The 22,249-nt window shown below is 40.3% G+C and overlaps 1 protein-coding gene across 1 annotated transcript in view; it reads left to right on the forward strand.

Annotated features, from left to right (window-relative positions):
* Window positions 1-6,741, forward strand: part of LOC124606833 (39S ribosomal protein L52, mitochondrial) — a 52,008-nt gene extending 45,267 nt beyond the window's left edge. Inside the window, exon 4 of the mRNA XM_047138908.1 lies at window positions 6,477-6,741. Within this exon, the coding sequence (XP_046994864.1) occupies window positions 6,477-6,620 (144 nt within the window). The 3' untranslated portion in view covers window positions 6,621-6,741. The remainder of the gene's footprint in view (window positions 1-6,476) is intronic.
* The last annotated feature ends 15,508 nt before the right edge of the window (window positions 6,742-22,249 follow it).

Below are 22,249 nucleotides of genomic sequence, written 5' to 3' on the forward strand. Positions count from 1 at the left end.
TAACTGATCTAAGAACTGCCCAGACACTTGTTGTCTTATATAGGTTTTGCTGACTGCAGCGCTGTATTCTTCCTGTTTACTTATATCTGTACTTGAATACGCATGCCTATACCAGTTTCTTTTGTGCTTCAGGGTACATCTTCATTGAGAAATGTTCTTGCAATTAAAAAAACACCTTCAAGGCAACATATGTTATGCTGGATTTATTAATGGTTGCATGTCTTATAGTGGATGACACAGAATGAAATTTTCACTCTGCAGTGGAGTTTGCTTTGATAAGAAACTTCCTGGCAGATTAAAACTGTGTGCCAGAGCAGGACTCGAATCTGGGACCTACTTCTTTCACGGCCAAGTGCTCTACCATCTGACCTACCCAAGCATGACTCATGACATGCCCTCACAGCTTCAATTCCGCCAGTACCCCATCTGTGAAAGGCAAAGGTCCCGAGTTTGAGTGTTGGTCCAGCAGGCAGTTGTAATCTGCCTGGAAGTTTCAGTGGATGATACAGTTTGGAGTTTCCTGTCAAGAATATGACCTTTTGTCCTTCTATATTGGAAATTTGACAAAATGAAAATTATAACTGCAGTCATCACACTCCTGCCTAGTCGGTAACACTTACAGTGCCTGTAATATAGCTGTCGTTAGCTCCTGATAACCCTGCACAAATGGCATTTGTTGATGTTGTAAATGTTCCACGGTTGAAAATCTGCACTCTCACCAATTACAAAATTGTTCAAGGTCCGATTTGCATGTATCACAGGTCCCAAGTCGTTGCCACTTTTGTAAAATGGCAGTCTACCACAGTTTATTGACAGCAGTTGATATTTATACAAGATACTATTCAGAAACCTTAAGTCCGTATTCCCAAGCAGAGTCTAGTCCAAGCCTTATAGAGTTCTGGATATTACAGACAGAGTCTACCAGAATAACACAGTAGCCAATTCAATAACACTCATGGCGTGCGCACTACTGCTCACATCATAACACACATAGAAGAGTATCCTTCCAGCCCTGCACTGTCTTGCGTGCCATAGTGTGGTTAGAGCCCATCAGAGAGCGTGCCTGAGGATCAGTCCCATCTATGTAGTGGTGCTATAGTGGTTACTAGTAATGTTCTGCCAGCTACTTTGTTTACATGGTAACATTTGGTGGTGGCACTGCACTTATGATTATCATTCTCACTTAAGTTTTAGTCTTGTGGTATTATTGTGTTTGAAGACTGTTGTTGAAGGACATTAAAGATGAGGAATCTTGGGAAGTATGTAAGGAGTGAGTATATCAAGCTGAAAATAATTAATGCTGATATGAAGGGTGAAAATTTTTCAGGTGAAACCCTAAGTAGTGTATTACATTGGAAGGTTGATTGCATTTATTGTCAGGATGAAATACCAGTTGGAGTTATAAGTGAAAGAATAAATACTATTTTTCTGGGTCAGACCATTCATTCAATATTCAAGAGAGTGGCAAATGAAGCTTGTCTAGTGACTTTTACCTCTGTGTCTTTATTTTCCATCTATTGAGCAAAGTGGGGCAGTGGTAAGACACTGGCCTCGTAGTTGGGAGGATACTTCAAATTTTCGGGGGGACAGTTCAAATTTTCGGGGGGACAGTTCAAATCCCCATTCAGTCATCCATATTGAGGTTTCCTCCAAGTATTCCTTAATTCACTTCATGTGGGTGGCAATTTCCTTGCTCATCCAACCTTGTGCTATGTCTCTACGTAATAACCATAATGTTGAAGAAACATTAAATCTTCATTGTCTTTCCTTCCTTCATTCCTTCCATGTTTTTTCCAGTTTTGCTCCCTCTCATTTGCCCATTATTCATCATTATGTCACTAAATCACAGCCATGGTCATCTTCTTGGTGTATGATTGTCCAACTGCAGTATTCTAGAAAGTCAGTCAACATTCATTTATGACATATGCCCATATCATGTGAAGTTGTGAACAGTTGTACTGTATCCTGTAAAATTCGATTTTACTCCCACATATTTCCTACTTTTGAATTGTACTAGATTTTCTCGCTGTTTCATTCTTAATTCTTGTCTTACCAGCCATGAGCTGTACAAACTTTATCTCAGCAGCTTGATTCTCTTGTCATCTTTCATGCCAGTACTATCTGCTTCTAGATAAAATGTGCAATAACACTAATATATTCATCCAGCATCAGTCCTATCAGTGAGACCCTCATCAAGAGAACCTTTTTCTCACATTGTGCTTCCAGATATGAAGATTTAGTGGTGTGATTGCAGCTGAAAGTGATTGATACAGTGTGATTCTATGATGATGATATAAGCTTTTGGGAATGATAGAGAAGGGAAGGGACTCTGGTGTGGAAATGACCGAGTTGAAAGTTGTAAGCGAAAATCATTCTGATATCTCTGAAAGTGGACCTCTTCTACTGCAAGCTCTTTGCTCTCCATATTGTGGGAAGAGGCAGTGTGGACAAAACAAGAAAAAGCTCTCAGTGAACATGGGCTCTAAAATGCACACCATTAGAGCTGTGAGCACTTGTTCAGTAGAAGAGATGTTTTTCTTAGTAGCATAGATGAACAAATGGCATAACTCTTAAGATATGCACTTCAGAGCCCATGTTTACTGGACTTTTTGTTCTTGTTTTGGTCCATACCACCTCCTCCCAAAATGTGGAAAGCAAGGAGTTTGCAATGGACGAGGTCCATTGTCAGAGGTACCTGAACAATTTTCACTTATAACCTTTGACTTGGTCATTTGTGGACTAGTTTCCCTTATTTCAAATTGATACATTTACTCTTCTCCATCAACCCTCAAAGTTTGTAAAATCATCATAGAATCACATGTATAATCTTTAGGTTTCTATTCTGGCATTACCAATAAAGGCTTTTGTCAGAACAAAGGCACAAGCTGATAATATCTGTTGTGAAGTACCCTGTATGGTGAAAAACTGAAGCACTCCGAAGACATGACCAGATTTCAGTGTAACTTTGTATACGTACACACCGTTGGTGGGCATGTAAATGATTATAGAGTTGCAATTATCCGTGACTCAGACCTTGTAGGGTATAAGAAGGGTGCAAACAGCATCCGATGTTGAGTGAGCAGTGGCATAAGGACAAGAAAGAGATTCAAAGGGGGCTCGTTGTGGGTCTCCATTTCGTTGGCTGATCTAATCGTGCGATATCTAGATTTGCGAGGTATTTGGATGTAACAGTGGCCTTATGTTGGACTACGTGGAAATGCGATTTGTGACATACTTGTCATCAAGGTTTCTGTTGACCACATCTGCCCACCACAAAGGAGGATCACTGTGTTGTGCATCAAGCACATTGTAACCTCTTTACATGTGTACCTACCAGTTGAGAACAAATAATAGACTCTCTGCAGCATTCTGTGTAATCCTGCAGCATTGGTCAGAGACTAGTGGCAATATGATTACCATACCATGTATATGCTGCTGGTTATACCATAACACAAATAGCTGTGTTCAAATGGTGCAGTGGCTGGCAAGCATTGACTGCTGATAAATGACACCACAACATGTCCAGTGATGAAGTGATGAATTGTTGTTGTGCACTAACCCATATGGCCATCACTGGTGAGTATAGCATGACTTGGGGGGGGGGGGGGAGGTCCCATTCCTCTTGTTTTGGAGGGGCACAGCTTTATAATTTCTGCTGTCATAGCGTGGGAAGCCATCAGACTTCAGGTCACAGCTGCAAGTGATTGAGGGAATTCTGATGACACAATGGTGTGTTGTGGACATCCTACGTCTTCATGTGTTACCTCTCATGTGACACTGTTGTGGTGCCATTTTTCAACTCACATTGCTTGTTCACACATGGCACACATTTCTATGGATTGTCTGAGTGGTTTTGAAATACTCCCATGGCCATCAAGGTCCACAATTCCAGCATTTGAGACTAGCTCAGACACCAAGTCTGTCCCAGTGCCAGTATTTAGGATATTAAGGACCAGTTACATGGATGTGGGCGAGATTGCTTCAGGAGAGGATACAATGGCTTTGTAAACCCCTTTCCAAGCAAATTAATGCATACGTTGAGGTCATAGAGGGAGCAATATCGTACTGATAAGTGGACTTATGCTGCCAAGTTCTTTGTAAATTTGACTCAGTTTTGTAATTGCTCAAATAACTTTGCATACTTTTTCAGTCTGTAAATTTTTTTGTTTTTTTTGTTTTTTGTTTTGTTTTTGTTTTCTCCTCCCCTTCTGGATGCTTCACTTTTTTTGTCAGTCAATGTATGTAAAAATTGCAGAACCAATTAGAAGGATACAATGACGGAAATGATTGCTACGTCACTTATTAAATACATGATGGCACACAAATGACTAGGATTGTGTTTTCATGCTGCAGTTAATTCTACACTCTCACAAGACACAATACAAGCAACATCTTTCATAGTAATAGCAGTTGAAGAAGGGACTTTGTAGACTGGTTAACACAGAGTGAGAGCTTGAGCTCCAGATGTGGGATTAAAACTGGTTCATAATGAGGTATGTTGCACCATCAAGTGAGATAGTCATTCGTGAAGTCTGCGTGACAGTGCCACTAATGCTGCCATTTCTTTTGCTTCAGGATCACTGAGCTGTCTATCTGTTGACATCCCAAGGGTTAAAGAAATATACATGATATTTAACTTTATGAATTTGATACAGTGTGAAGCAGCGACATACTTCAGTCAGTGATTTTACAAGAAGTGACATTTAGTCAAAGAGGGTGTGGTAATCTCTGTTTCACGCCGCACGCGCGCGCGCGCGCGTGTGTGTGTGTGTGTGTGTGTGTGTGTGTGTGTCCACAAAAGAAAGCCAATATTTACCAGATGACTGTGACATACAACAACCAACCAAATCACAGAGGCATCCAGTGGATTGTGGGTCAGCTGAGAGGCAGACCAGGTTGATAGCAATAGCTGTCAGACTTCAGAAAATGCTTACACTTTCCGCCCCAAATGTCAATACATATTTTACTGCTGAAACATTCCATGTCGGTCACCTTGAATGAGAAGTGGTACTTCTGACTCTAAAAACTGCCTGTTGTTGTTGTTGACATCCATACATCTACATCTACACTCCACTAGCCACCTTGAATGGCGTGTAGCAATTGCTGTTCCAGTTGCCCTCTGTACATAGGTGTTGAGATTACAAGTTATGTCGTATACTGTCCCAAATCATCACAGTGGCATTTGTCCTCTATGTTACTCAACAGTTGAGGCTTCTGTATTACATTCATCACTGTAGCTCTATTAGAAATATTAGTTCCCTCCTTGAGGAGGAGAATGGTATAGGTTGGGTAAGATTAAAAGGAAGGGTAAGTCAATTTGACCCACATGAGATCCGTTTCATTTTGGGACCTGAATGACCTGCCCTTCTACAGTTACATCACTACTCTGCAATCCACCATTTGGTGCATGGTGGTTGGTACCCAATAACACTACTAGTCATTTCCTTTCCTGTTCCACTCGAAAATAGAATGAGGGAAAAATGACTATCTATATGCCTCTAGTTAGCCCTAATTTCTTGTATCTCATCTTTGTGGTCCTTATGTGCGATGCATGTTGGAGACAGTAGAACCCTTCTGCATTCAGCTTCAAGTGCCAGTTCTCTAAATTTTCTCACTACTTTGCAGTGTTCCTTGAAAAGAATGTCACCTTCCCTCCACAGTTTCCCATTTGAGTTCCCGAAGCATCTCTCTAACACTTGCTTGTTGTTCAGACCAACTGGCAGCAAATCCAGCAGCCCGCCTCTAACTGCCTCTTCCTTTAATCCGACCTGATACAGATCCCAAAAACTTGAGCAGTATTCAAGAATAGGTCGCACTAGTGTCCTGTATGCAGTCTCCTTTATAGATGAACCACACTTTCCCAGAATTCTCACAATGAACTGAAGTTGACCATTCATCTTCCCTACCAAAACCCTTAGATGCTCGTTCCATTTCATGTCATGTGGCAATGTTATGCCCATATATTTAAATGATGTTACTGTGTCCTGTTAATCATCCCTGGCCTGTACCTCTTCTCATCCCAAGGGAGGAACTAATAGTTCCAAGAGTTTTTATGTATGCTTATATATACACATTAGTAGAACTAAATATTTCACCCCCTATAGGTAGGTAATGGTCAGCAATTCTATCTCATACTTTTATAGATTCTCAAGTTAATTTTCCTTTTGATACAGTATACATACTTACCAATCTTTTTGCTAGTTTTTCTGTTTTAGATTTGAAACATTTTTATCATTTCTGTTCAGGTAAGAAGATGATTTGTATTGCAGAGAGATAATGTATTATTGTTTACAGTAAATAGAAATAATTAATGCACAAGCATATCATGCAAACACTACCAGGGCTATTCTGGACAAGAATTTGTTTATTGTGTTGTTACATTGTCTGTTGTTCCTCACATCTTACTAACAATTTTGCCTTAACTTTTCACTGAAAAGGATGAGCGTTACTCCACTTTTGATGTTTTCGCTTTTCAGGAAAAAATTGTGAAGCTGACCCAAGAAATGGATTTTGCTGTAGAACGTCATGAAAGATTGAAGAGGGAGGAGGAAGAATATAGGAAAAATATTATAAACAGTAAACTCAAACCAAAGGGTAGTCTCCTAAAGTTAGAAAAGTGATTATTTTGTTGTCCATTGTCACTTCTCTCTTGTTGTTAAACCTATTACCTAGATTAATAGTGCAGAATTTGTATCTGATGTGTAATTATTTGTAATATAGTAAAGTGATATTTTACAGGAATAAGCTGGGCTATTTTATTTTCAACTTAAAATATACCACCCTAAATGATTTTTTATTGTAATGTGGCCCCTGCTTCAGTTTTAGTGATTGTCTTCTGAAAATTAATTTAATATAAAAGTCAGCAGAGGAAAGCTTATCATTCAAACATGAAGCAGTTGGCTCTGTGGCTTAAGCAGTTGCATTTATTTGGGATTTGGAAAGATTCTGATCAGGATCAAACTAGGTAGTCAGATGCTGAAGGAACCTTCAGTAAGACCTTTTTCACTTTAGTTTTCTGCAGATATGAAGAATACTGTCATAGACCATGATTGTGATTCCCAGGAATATCGGTTTCTTTTTAATTTACTGATTATGATAAAGGGGTACAAAGATTTAAGGGTTTCAGAAGATTCAGCAGGACAGTTGAGAAATAGGATGTACTTGCCAATAGGCTGCTAGTGACATCAGATGCTTATCATTACTGTGTAAATGAGATGAAGTAATTATTGGATTCCATGGAACTGATGGAATAATCTTCATAATGCTTGTCTTGAGGTAGTGTTCAGGAACTGTAAAGTCGAAAACAGCAAGAAATATATTTTCAATTGCACTGCTGTTTTTAAAATTTATATATTCTTGTAATCAGTGATTTGTGGCTAATTAAAACTAACTTAAATTTCAGTCAGTCAATATTACTCTCATCTGGTATAACTTGAGGGACACCCACGACCACCTTCTCCAACATAGTAATGACACCCTTGCGATGATATGCAGTTATTAAGAGACGGTGCAATGGGGAGTCGACAGAGAATGTCACATGGAAGCAAATTTGAAATAGTATCAAGAATATATTGTACATACATTTCAGTTATAAATTGATACAAGTTTTGTTGTTACAGCCAGCACTCAGTGGTAAATATGTTGATAATGTATTTATTGTGCAGAATGAAAAAGAGTCAGTATTTAACAAATTAAGTCAAGGAACCAATGTACAGAACCTGTGCAGGCTCTCGGCATCTTCCTCAGGTACTGAACATTAGTTGACATAAGTTTTAATTGTAATTTCAGTTTAGCAGGAACTGGAGAGCAGTGTAAACCAAAGCTGTGGGGCCATGGGGCAAATAATTCACAGAAAGCTGATTTGAAAATTTTAAAGCAGAAGAGTGGATTATAAATAGGTAAAAAAAACACAATTAAGATTACCAGTAGTGTACACAATCAATTTTTCAGATATGAAGAAAGCAAAGGAAATGTTTTCAAGTGGAACAAGGCAGCTACTGAAGAGAAGGTAAGAGTTTCTAGCAAACAGTAACATGATAGAATATGCTGAATGAAACAAAATTGGATGTGAGAAGACACAATGAAAATTTGGCAAGAGAATAACTGCAAATAATTATGGTACGAAGAAAACAAAATAGAAGTTTGTGTTGGGTAGACACACATTTCATCAATTAAGATGCCAGGTGAAAAAATAACAACAGAGATAAAATTATGCAATCCTCAGTGTCTTGACAGTGTTTTAGGTTCCCTGCCCAGTCCACATATCTATATGGAGAAAAAGTCAAAGGTGCTTGTTGTTGTATTTAGTTATAAGTACAACAGACTGAATACAGCTTTATTCCATTGAAGCATTAACAACTTGAACACAGTATTTAAGCAACATTCAGAAGGAACCAATTACATACAAAAAGAACTGTAACACACACACACACACACACACACACACACACACACACACACACACACACAGAGAGAGAGAGAGAGAGAGAGAGAGAGAGAGAGAGAGAGAGAGAGAGAGAGAGCGTGAGGCGCCCTCTGGTACGCACATGCATTACTCCATTTGAGCTTCATACCTTGGCCACAGCTAGCTCTTGCAGAGAATGCCTTCATAAGCGTGTCACATGGACCCATCCACTGACGTAAGAGTGTCTGTCAACATAGTGGCTTTGCACTTGTCACACAGTTCTCACCATTCTCTTGGCCTTGCATGTGTTTGCATTTTTCAATTCGAATTGGTCCGTGAACTGTTTGCCTGTGCTTACAGTGACTTTCACTATGCTCTAAACTTTGAGTGTGGCTAATTGTTTACTTTGTGAAGTCTGCTATCATCAGCCACAAGAACTGTCTGTCTTTTCCACCAGTCACCGCATCACTGCCAGTGTTTGTGATCATAAATTGTGTTCTGCCTATGCCAGATACGATAGAAGAGTAGTGGCAAGGATTTTCTTACATTGCAACTATCCAATGTGAAGCATGGATCCTGAGTTTCTAAAGTTGTGGCAGCAGTAGAAAGAATTCCAGCAGCAGCAACAGAAGGACTTGCTGTTCCAACTACCTGCAGCTACAGCATCATCATCTCCCCTCAGCCATTTGCTTGCTTTGATGAGGAAAATGAGCATTGTGAGATCTATTGGCAGAGTTCAGTTCTTCTGTACATGGCTTATCACATAGCTGACCAAGAATTTCAGAGTGCACTCTTATTGTCTTTTAGTAATAAATTGTTTGAAATTTGTGCAGAAACCACAACCACTCTTAGACCCCAGTTGTTTTCAGCTTTTCAGATGTTTGTGGTTTTATGACAGCCACCAAACCCATTTAGTCACAACTAGGCTCAAATTTAATCAATTTGTTAAGCAACCACTTACAGCATAGGCTGCTTACTTGTAAGGCTTACCAACCTATAAACAGTGTGGTGCAGTGTATGCTGAATCATTAATCTGTGATGTGATTATACATCCATTTCCTGATAGAGCAGTTAATGCAAATGCTTTAGAGTCATCTGACCCAACCTTGAGTGATGAGCTAAAAATTTCCAAAGCTCACAAAGTAACAACATCAGTGCAAGCTGTGTTCCACAATACGGCTAGTGTCAAGTTTCTTAGTAGTAGCAGCAGCAGTAGCAGTAGAACAATCAATGGATGGCAACCAAACAAAGTCTTCATCTGATTCACCAAGTACCCAATTGTTTGGTAGTGCAGGGAAGCAGGATTCAGTAGTTCGAGCAATAGTTCCAGATCCACCACCCTCATTATTGGTAGATGCTCACAAACAGAAGCACTTTGTTTGCCATTGATATGTCTCAAAGCAAGTGGTAGCTTGATGACATAAAATGGAAAGTTTTTCCTTTTGTGGGAGCAGATCATAGTCCTAGATAAGTATAAAAATATAGCTTGACAACTAACCCAGCTGAGAATAGACTCTTGGATGTCAACTAACATTTTTGGCTTAACTGTTTTCATGCATTGTGATTTCCGAATTCAAGACTAAGTCAATCTAGTTTCAACCATGTTCCATTCAAAGAACTTGATACCTATTATCCCCAGTTGTGTTAATTATTTAAATGACTTGCTAACTACTTGGCAAATGTGGAGCAGCACCTGCAAAATCTGCAGATGTTTGAGTGACTTCAGGCCCATGGGCTGCATTGTTCCCATAATAAATGTAGTTTCTTTGAGCAAATTGTAAAGTATCTAGGACATATATTAAGCAGAGAAGGGTACAAGCCCTCACAGAATCATGTGAACCCAATCAATAAATTACTAACTGCCAAGAAACTCAAAGAGCTACTGTCTTTCCTAGGCAAAACTAATTGTTATGTGAAATTGATTCGCAATATGGCATGGATCAGCTACCTGCTAAATAAGATGCATGAAAAAGCACTGTGGTCAAAGGCACGCCAGAAAGCTTTCGCGCAACTTAAAAAGTGTCTGCCCCATGTTCAGAATGGACAACCTGTGCAAATTGATGCCTCAGATTGCAGCATTGGCACAGTGCTCTCCCATAAACATGCCAGTGGCACAGAACAGCTCATTGCATTTGCATCTAAAACATCAAATACAGCACAGCAAAATTACTTGCAAATAGAGAAAGAGATGTTGGCTATCATATGTGGCATCAAGAAATTTCAAGTACATCTCTACGGTACTAAGTTTCACCTGATCAACTATCACAAGTCCCTCATTTCGATGTTCAGTCCACACTCAAAACTTTCCAGTAAGAAAGTGTAGCAATCACAACAGTAGGCATTGTTCCTTAGTAATTATAACTATGAGATCCATTATAGGCCCATCATACAGCACTAAAATGTGGACAGAGTTTCCTTCTTGCTCCTATGGTCCAGATGCAGAGTTTGACAGCTGCAGAGTGCTGTATTTTGCCTTAAACATCAACCAGTGACATACCTGCACCTGCCTAAGGGTGCAGCTCCAACATTGAACACATTTTTCGTTACGACACCAGCTTAATGCAATTGGTGGTGTCCTGTTTTTAGCCATAACTGAATCTGAATTCCGGGTGGTAATTCTGCCTATGCACCATCCCCACATGCTGAAGTTGCTCCACATGTGTACACTGAGGAATGTGCAGAATGAAGGCAATAGAGTGATGTCATGTGTACTGGCCCGGTATTCATGCCACTGTAGAACATACTCCGTAACTGCCAGGCCTGCTTCCACAGTCAGTCAGCCTGGTGCGGCCTTTCAGCATTTGACCACACCCTGACCAAGAGTACATTATTTAGCTGGATGATTCTGAGGAGCAGTGTGGTTGCTAGTTGTTGATGCCAATTCTGGCTTTCCATATGTGGCAGGGATGGAAATTACCACCACAGTAGCAACTATCTGTGCCCTCTCCATCACATTTTCAATAGAAGGGCCACCTTCCTCCCTGGTTTCCAACAATGGTCCTCAGCTCATGGCATCAGCATCTCAGGATTTTTGTAAATGCAACATTATTGAGCACATGACTAATGTCCCTTTCCATCTAGTATCTAGTTCAAAAACCAAACTGATGGTAAGGACCTTCAAAATGCAGATGCACAAGATAATAATGACAACTGACTTTGGGAAAGCACTCACTGGTTTCTCGCAACCTGCCTTCCCATCCCAGTAAATGAATATAGTTTGGCCAACACTTTGCATGAGTGCAGACCACACACCTCATCAACCTGCTGTACCCAACTCGACAGACCCATTGTACATCCATACAGCCATATTACTACCTGAGCCTTATGTATGAGCTCACACTGTTGATTGAAACACTCAGTGGACACAAGGCACCATTGTTGGCAATAGAAGGTGGCAGGTGCTGGAGGCCAGGGGCATGAAGTCAGGCTTTGACGTCAGCTCCAACTGCAATGACACACAGTGCCACCTTCGGTTCCTCAACAGTCGACAGAGCATGACTGATGCAACCACACCAGGGAGAAGCCTGCCCAACAACCTGCCTGCACCACTACAACACCTGCTCTTATTTTAGACACCAACAGATAAATAGTGACCAGTGATGGAAGCCGATAGAGGTGGAGCCACTTCCATCCCCCGTGCCATGTCCAGCTTCCACCAACACCAGACTCCTTCACTAAAGGATCAGTGGAGGTTGAGCATTCTCGGGCTGAGGTGCCCTTGGAGGCTGAACTATATTCCCCATCTGAACTGTGGCTGGCACAAGCTCTCCCTGCAGGCAGGACAAAACGGTTACCTAGAAACTGTCAGTGGGCTGCCAACTCCACAGACAGTTCCACCAGCCATCCTGGCCTTTTTGTGACAAAGAAATACCATAGGAGTTTGTGGAAGGGATTCCAGCATCTCTTTTTTCATCCTTGCAATAGAAGTTGGCAAGGGTGAGGCCATTTCTGGCCCTATTTGCCAATTAAAAGGGGGAGGGGTTTCTTATCTGACAGTGATTTTAATTTCCCACACAGCCCTGGTATCAATATGGAGGAAAGATCAGAGATACTCAGGTTACGTACTATGAGTGCAGCTTGGTTCCACAGACGGCATCCTGACCACCTTGGGCATGTCCACTAAAGTGACTATGTCCATAAGTACTGAGGTCCTGCACTTGTCTGGAAGTTGCTGTTCTGAGAAGCCTATGATGTACACTGTTGATAGTGGAGTACTGATTTTGGCTGTTTTTATGTGTATTGACGTGGATAGCTCCCTGGACTCTTTGTGCACACTTATGATAATTTTGGCTTCATTCTGGACTTTGCTTCTGGCTAGCCATTCATGTCGTTATCTCCACTGCCACCATCCACTGGAACTGCTTGCTTTTTTCAATCAGCCTCTGTTCAAGTGATCATAAAGCATGTTCTGCCTGTACTGAGTAGGATAGAAAACACTCTTTGCAAGATTTCTTAAAATGTTTACACAGCTGAAGAGAGAAAATACACACTGGTAATAATTAAATAATATGAGGGACATTTCATAAATAATGCACAGATTGGTATTACTGTGGATTGTCTAATGCAACAACAATGAAAATTACGTCAGATGTAGTTGGGAGCTTTAGGAAGAAGAATATGTTTTTGTCTTTTGACTGTGACTCTAACATAAAATTGGTGAGAGGTAGAAATGTATGCTACAGGGGTATTGAGTACTGTGGCTTTTGAAGACCAGAGCTCATAAATCAAGGAAACTTTATGTGGCAAAAACTTCATAGAAATCCACAGTGCATTAAGTGAAGTTTGTGGTGAATTTACGGTGGACCATAGTACACATTTATGTTGGTTTAATAGTTTTCATGATAGTCATATGAGCATAGATGATAATCCAAGACCTAGAAGGCCAAAAAATCAACAGATGAACGAAGTGTGAAACTTGTGGCTGATGCTCTTGAAGAAGATCACAATGAAACTTGTGAGGAACTCTCTCAAGCTTTGGGAATTCCCAAAACATCAGTATCCCATAATCTGAGAAATGATTTGAAGAAGAGAAAAATTTGTGTGAGATGGTTTCCACGCTGTTTGACTGTTGAAGAGAAGCAGAAATGCCTGGACATTGCAACCTTGCTCAGACAACAATTCAACTGTGAAAGTCAAGGATTCTTGTATTGAATTGTTGTGATTGAAGAAATGTGGCTTAGAGACTTTGAACCGGAGTTTAAATCACCGGCCGATGAGTGGAGAGCTTCAGATTCTCCAAGTCCAAAAAAATTTCGACGCACTCAATCAAAGCTCAAGCAAATGATGATGATGATCACCAAGGAATCATCATAAGAGATAGTCCCATGTGGAACAAGTGCCAAAGCAGTGTATTATTGTAACTTAATGCAAAACCTGCACAGAAAAATCCACAAAACCTGACCTCAATTGCTGGAGGCTGCGCCACTCATTCTCCACCAAAATGCTTACCCACGTATTGGCAATGTTGCTGTGCAAAAACTCTGTGAATACGGGTGGGAAGTGTTTCTGTATCCTCCCTACTGCCTGGACATGATTCCACCAGACTTTTACTTGTTCCCAAAGTTGAAAAAACCTATGTGTGGACGTCATTATCTTTCTCTGGAAGAACTTTCTATCACCGTTACCTAACCCATTTGACAGATGAACAGAAGAGGTTCTGAAATGTTGGGATTCAGTCCTAGAGAAGCAGGGAGGCTATGTCTAGAGACTGTAGAGAGATACTGGGGAAAAAAACATGTTCATAAAAAAGAATGTTGTGCACTATTTATGAAATGTCCTGCATACATATCTGTTGTCGGTGGCTTTCTACTCATTCTAAGTGTTTGAGACAGGAGATCATGGCTGCCTGGAAGCTGTAATATGACTTTGCTTTCATTTAACACTATTTTTTATGGCATTAACATCAACTGGCCAGACTTAATTGTGTCTTACTGGCTAATTATGGTGAGCCATTGTCGACATTTGGCCTGAATCACCAAACATTTTAAGCATTTGTATATATATATCTATCTTTATAATTACCATTGTCTGTGAACTTCACCAAGTCCATCTTTAAACATTTAAAATATGTTTCTAAGCTGCTGTGTGGATATACCGTGTGTACTGTTTTGTGCCACACAACAAAAACATACAGAAAAAGTGAGGCAAGAGTAAATAGCCAGAATGTTTTTGAGTTGTCCATGTCCCCATCGTGCGTTTAAAAGAAAACTGAAATTAGAAATAATTGACAGTAACAAAAGCAATGATATTTTAGACAATGCTGAAGCTCTTTCACAAGTCCTTTCTTACACTGTATCTTTTTCTCTTCGTGGTGGTGAAGTTAAACTTTATGAAGATGTGGGAACAAGCAAAGCTGTGGTGTGCAAATTAATGTATCAACTTTCAAAAAGTGAAAAATCATTTCATACTTAATCAAAAAATTCAGGTAATGAAATCTGTAACACTATTGTGGCACTCTTCGATGACGTTAAAGGAACTATAAAGGTGCAAATGCTGGTTTAAGTTCTCTGGGGTCTGTTGAATTTACCAAGCCCTCCTCCTTGACAAAACAACTATGAAAAAACCATAGGAGATTGTGCGAATAGTGCAGCCAAAGAGTTTATGGTTACTTCTTCCTCAGAATTATGGTGATACAAATATCAGAACACTTTTGGTGTTCCCAACAAACTTTAGTTTTAGCACTGAAGTTAATGCAAGTACATTCATATTGCCACACCATAACTTTTGGATTTTGAAGTTCTCAGTAAGTATGTCAAGATTATGCAGTAAACCATGAGAGCACACCCCTTCATGATGAGTGCATAAAAGATCATTGTGGAAGAGGTGGAAATATGGAAGTAAGAGTGGCAGTTATCATTTATCAATGTTCCGAGAAGAAGAGAAGGTCATTTGCCTGATGGACGTAACAAGGCATTCATTGCAGTGCACAACAGCAAACCATATGATGTACCTACAAAAAAAGCTTCCACAAAACTATCTGATGGCGAGGCAATAAAACATCGTGGAAGGCTAATGGATAAGGCAGTCGATGTCTTACAGGAGTATTATTGGTAGGCTGGTAGAGCAAACTGTGATAATTTAAAGAATATGAAAAGAGCTATGTGGAGCACTTTCTTTCATTGCAAGCCAGCTGATGAAAGGCCACATCATGCTTTGTGTTGACCTCCACCAAACACATGGTGAAGTCCAGGAAAGCTGATTTTCTGGCAAGATAGATGTATTTATGCATAAACGTTCTGCCTGATATTAATGGAGGCAATCTATCCTCTGTTCAACATGAAAGAAATGTTTGTATGGGAAGAAACCAGAATACGAATGAAACCTTTAACAATGTTGTTTGGTAACATGTTTGTAAAAATGTTTTGTTCCACCATTACTTGGAAGTTAGCAGTGTCTGATGACATAATAACTTTTAAAGAAGGAAACTGTTGTAATCCCTCTGGTCATATTGATGGATCAGTCCATATAATTATGCTTATGAATGATGGGGTTGCTAGGTGTGGGCCAGAATGACCCATCCACCAGAACTAGATCACATATCAAAACGGACACAGCAGATTTAAGGGCTATTGTGGACTGCCATGGCCTTAATTGTCACAACCAACCAATGTTTACAGCAAGCTCCCCGGTGCACCTTTTGTCAATGATCCTGTGCTATATAGTTTTCTCCTGACCTGTGATTTGGACTTTGTTCATACCTACCACTGACATTTAGCTAGCAGAAGGACTTGCCTGTCAACTTAATGCAGTATTGTCTTTGCTCACTATTCAACTGACAGTTGTGTTTTCAGTGAACAACCAGCGGCATATGGGTGCACAGAGATCATGGTTCACATTCGAGAGCTTCCCCGTCAAACCTACAGTGTTCTACAGTGCTAATGCTCGCATTACTGAACAGACTTCCAGAGTACTATATCAGTCAAGTGATATTCACCTCTGGAAGCTTTTCATTTTGTGTATTTCCTGAGAAGTTAGGAGCTATTGCTTTCTATGATTTTTTATAAATAATTTGTGCTCAGTAAAAACTGTGTTGTTGAAGAAGCAGACTTGCAATAGAAGCAATAAAAGAAAAAGAATGAACATTCTGGAGGGTGAGATTAGGGGAGGACATAGCTAGAAGGCTGGGGCAACTGGATGTAATTTGCGCATGCCAAACAGAGTTTTCTTCTCAGAAAATTATAGTAGAAGCAAGGAAGAAGAGGTAAGCATTGGGTGCTTGTAACGCACAAGAGGATACAATTTGTGGTCTAGCACAATCTAGTGTATGAAAGAATTAGAAGACTGTAGAGTGGTTTGATGTTACAGAAACTTTGGTCCTCAAATTATTAGAACTGTTTTATTTCTGTAAATATCCTGCATTCTCAGAAAGTACTGAATATAAAAACATCAGACTTTCAGAGCACGCCAAGAAAATATTTCACATGCATGGAGCTAGAATTATCAAAAAATTACCTTATGTGTTTAATTATTCCCAAAATGCTGCCAGAAACAAATTCTAACGCACGTCATAACAAAATTCTTACACCAATTCTAGTTCAATATACTCACAAAAGTACACTAATTGTTTAATGAAAAGTGGAAGTTGATACCTTGATAACTTGCTGAGACAAGAGTCACAGTGTTTGATAATTTAACACTGGGAGCATAAGACTCACAGTCTCTCCTTAATATTGATTGAACTGTGTGGATATTCACTTTAAAAGACCCTGCACTCAAAGTAAATTCTTTAAAACTATATTTCATAAGCTTATATTTATCTTACCGTGAGATTCTTTTCCGTGTAGTTGTGTCTCACATATGTTCTGAGAGGACAGCAGCAGTTTTACTGTTTCCTTGAGAAATCTCCAGCCACACTGAAGCCCATCACTACTTCCAGTTTGCTAAGTGACTTTGGTGTGGACGTTTTGACATGTGGTTGTGTGATGTAACCAATATGATCATATTATGAATACTGTCTTGTCATTCAATGCAGCCTTCAACCCATGCATTACCACATTTAGTTCTTGAGGCTTGTTGTTAGTAGATTCCTTCTGAATACTGCAGCATTTTTGAGGTGGATGGCCACTGTGCAGTGCCACTGAATTAAAAATTACAGTGAAGGCTGGACTTCTTTCCAGAACACTACTGATTCTTTATGTATGTTCTTTACTTTGTCATATCTTCTTTTTTCTAAATATTCTGGACCTTTTTAGCATTTGTTTCCATTATTTCCCTAAAAAGTACTACAATTTTTATAGAACTAAGAGAAGTTAGTAATCCATATTTAACACCATGTTCTACAAGAGCTTTATTGTAATGAATGTAGGAAGATTGATGTGCTGTTAATCTTTCTGCTATAAGGCTGCTATTACAAAGACATTTTAGGGACTTTAAGTTTCCTGTGACTATCTTACATCATCATTTTCATTGAAGAGGCAAGACTTTTGTGTCTTGTCTTTTCTCTTTATAACCATGACCTCACATATGATGAGTTGTGTGCTTATGTACCTCCCATCTGGAAATGAGTAGCTGCTTATCCTCCATTTATATTTGTTGTTTTGAAGCAGCTATCATAAGTACAAACTCGTTTTACTCTGTTTGTAATATATTACTAGTCACATAATTAGTCATAAGGAGGGCACCCACAATCTTCTCATAGAGCCCTGCAACTTCCATCCAAATACTGGGAAATTTGATCTTTTTGTTGTAGATTCCATTGAGATCCCATGAAAGCATGGAATGAATGGTCCACTCAGACAGAAAGTCTGCCTTCTGGAACAATCTCATAGGTCCAGTCACATTAATGTGACCACTTGTCAGAAGCTCGAATAACCACCTTTCGCAGTGCGGAGTGCTGCGAGATATGTAGGAAGAGAGTCCGTGAGGTTCTGGAAGATACTGACAGGGCTGTGGGGCCACGTCAACTCCAGTGCCGTGGCCAGCTATGCTAGGTTTCTCAGTTGAAGATCCAAGGCGTGAACAGACTGATTGAGATTGTACCACAAGTTCTCAATTGTGTTTAAATTTGGGTAGTTTGGTGGCTAGGGGGCATGGTATACTCATCATGGTGCTCTTGAAACCATTCACATATGTTGCAAGCTGTGTGACATGTCGCATTGTCCTGCTCATAGATGTCATCGAGGGAAAAAACATACATGTGGAGGCAAACATGGTTCCCAAGGATAGATGCATGCTTGTGTTGATCTATAGTGTCTTCCAGAATGATGAGGTCACCAAGGGAATGCTACAAAAACGTTACCCAGACCATAGCACTCCCTCATGATTACAGGATGTTTGCTTACAGATGTTTCATGCTGTATGTGTCAACAGCTATCTGTCCCATGGAGCATAAAAAGTGGTTCATCTACATCTAGTCTCGGTATTGGCATGCAAATCCCAGTCTTCATCATGGATGAACAACAGTCAGCATGGATGTATGAACCAGTCAAACTGCAGAGGCCCATACACAGAAATTGTTGTTGAACAGTTATTGAGGAGACAGTGTTTGTGGCTCCTCGGTTCATCTGAGCGGCCAGTTGCTCAATAGTTGCACATCTGTCTGCCCGTACACATCTCTGCTGCCATCATTGATTCCTGTCATTCACGTGGGGCACAACAGTTAACTCAGTGCCGGTTGTGGATAGCACCATTTGGCTATCGACAGTATACTTTAGCCAGGCAACATGCTAACAGTTTACAAACTTAGCCATTTCAGAAGTGCTGTCACCCTTGGCTCAAAAGCCAGTGATCATGCCCTTTTGGCTATCAGATAAATCTCTTAGTTTCCACATTACAATGACGACTGCACTGTTTTCCACATCCCCGACACACGCTTCATATTCCTTCCACTGATAGTGGTGCCACCTGCCGTCTGCAAGTGGTCATTGCTCACTGATGTTGGTGTTCACGTTAATGTGACTGAGCTGTGTATCATGAACAACAGAGAACAGAACTATGTCACAGCTCTGGTGTGGGTTACACATACTAGTTCATCATCAACTGATACCAGACCACATGCTCTGGACTTTACGGGTGGTCAAATTTCTGTTGCAAATGCAACTTGCCATGATCACCTTTGAACTTGAATCATTGGTAACAGGTTCAAATTAGCAGACAAAATCTTTGCTGAACACCAAAAATCCATCAGTGCCATTGTCAATAAAACCAACACACATGGGGAGCAGCGCCAGCCTTGTCATGCCCTTCCACTTGCTGCTTCTGAGCCTGCTCGACCCCAACAATTCTCTGGCAATTGTGACATCATGGCCTCAGCCCTGGGAAAATAATCTTCACAAAATCGTAAGAACCTTTCACACACCTGATAGCCACACCCTTCATGCCACCATGCCCATGTGCGACCATCTTCGCTGGTTTCACATGCAGTCTGGCAACACTAAAACTGTCGCTCAGCTTGCGACTACCCAAGAGAGTCACACTGTCCAAAATAGGGACACTGGAGCACAGAGGCTGTGCAAGTCACCTCATTCCACACCACAGCAATGAATCATCTCCCATGCCATTGCTGCAGAACAGCAGCAGACTTTACGTCCTCCACGACTCACGCCAAACAATATTATCTCAGCGATTTGGGCTCTGACATGAGTACTGCATCTCCAGCCCTTCCTCTTTCGTCACAAGGCAGTTTTGCTATACAGCTCCTTTTACCAAATGACTCTGTGATCACCATTTATTGCTCTTAGTCTCGCTTACTGAGTTTAGATCTTGGAGGTGTGATCACATGGAACTTCCTCGTAGCAGATTTCAGTGAATCTGCACTCTGCATTGATTTCCTTTGTCATTTCCAACTTCTACAGGATTTTGCTAGCAGTATATTGATTCACCAAGAATGCAGTCACTCCAGCCCATCCAGCAGCGTAGCAGACCCTCGCAGCATCTTCTTCAGATGACACACTCTGTTGCACTTTGACAGATCATCATCATCATTATCTACAAGACTGCATCACATGACTTGGCAAAATCTAAGAAGCCTAACTAGTCCACTTCAAGACATGACAGGATGTCTCCTATGCCTACTGCAGGAAATTGACACCATGTGATGAGCTGTCCACAAGACATCAGAGGAACTCACCACAGCACAGTGCCATCTACAAATTTCACCCACTACCCAGTGGGCGCTCCCGTTTTCAGTGCCCTTTACTGCAGGCAACCGTGCCTGCAAACACGAATGAGTGCAGAAGACGTCCACAAGACAGTGATTATGATGCCTTGTGGCTTATTCAAGTTCCTGCTTATGCAACACAGCCCCAAAAACTTGGCTTAAACCTAGCAGTGATTTATTGACTGTATTTCATTGAAGCTCTCCTTCCACTACATTTGCACTGACAACATCCTCAGTTTTTCCCAGATGAGGACCCGTATAAATTGCATCTTAAACAAGTTTTCGACATGCCTGCTGATAACAGTTTCATGACTAATGAAGAGAAATGGGAACTTCGACAAACTGAAATCATGTTTCTCATACACTCCGTTGACACTGCCAGTATTCATCCATTGCCACAGTGAACAGAATTTATCTTCCAGATGCCACTTATAATGAACCACACACCTCTAACATTACCTTTTTTTATAGAAATAACCGCCTACCAGGATTAATCTTGAATGTCATATAGGTGAATATTATCTCGACTGTTCCACTAAAAGAATTACATATGATTTTGCATATGGTGTGTTATGTTTCAGGCTAAAATGCATAAAAAGAAATTAATTTGTTACACAATGTATGTACAGTTAAAATTACTCTTCTTTTAAAAATATTTGAAATGACGAAATTTCTGGAATACTTAAAATTCATATTATTAATTGCACAATCTAATGCTAACTATTAAATTTATTTCTGGATTTATTTATGAAATAATGATGTAACTTGGTAAAGATTCTTCTCCTGTCGAGAAAGTTCGCAAACTTCAAAAAATGGTTCAAATGCCTCTGAGCACTATAGGACTTAACTTCTGAGGTCATCAGTCCCCTAGCACTTAGAACTACTTAAACTTAACTAACCTAAGGACATCACACACATTCATGCCTGAGGCAGAATTTGAACCAGCGACCGGAGCAGTCGCGCGGTTCCGGACTGTAGTGCCTACAATCACTCGGCCACTCCGTCCGGCCATTTGCAAACTCTTTTGCTTTGTAAACTCTTTGGAAATTGTGAGTACAGCAGATTGTAAGTAATGGTGGGCATGCCTCTGATGGAAGTAGACGTTTTCAAAGTTTGTTACCAACAATGTAAATATTGGTTTTTATGAATGTGGAAAAGTAAAAATGGTGTGATGTTGAAAGATGTGTGACAAAATAAAATTTAAGAATAATACAGGCAAATCTTCATTAGTTATTTAGTCATCAAGACCCAAAAAATCGACATTTCAGCTGCAAGAATGTACCCCTTGACAAGACTTCGAGCCATCGACAACAACAACGAAATAATAAAGATAAGCAAAAAGTTATTCTTTTGTGTATCTTATGCCTCTCAAAGCTTTCAAAATTTATGCAAAGACAGAAAATTTTAATAGTGATGTGTGGCAGGGTAAGATTAAGCACTGCTGGAAGACTTCTAAGAGTTACAAAAATATCTAGGGATGATTAATTTCTGTGGCCATCATCTGCAGGCAGCCGCCATTCAGACCCCATTCATGGAGGTTCTCACATGCAAGTATACCACCATAAATGTAAGCTGGTGTAGATCCCTCACACAATCTCTCCCCCTCCCCCCTTTCCCACACATACAGCACGACTTTGACTGTATTAAAGATTGCCTTGAACATGATGCAGCTTTGGCACAACCATTTGTTCACACTCAACTCACTAGTATATCTGATGTGAGTGACTTTGCTGTTGTGGCAGTCCTTC

The sequence above is a fragment of the Schistocerca americana genome, chromosome 3 (assembly GCF_021461395.2).
Source record: "Schistocerca americana isolate TAMUIC-IGC-003095 chromosome 3, iqSchAmer2.1, whole genome shotgun sequence".
Classification (NCBI taxonomy): domain Eukaryota; kingdom Metazoa; phylum Arthropoda; class Insecta; order Orthoptera; family Acrididae; genus Schistocerca; species Schistocerca americana.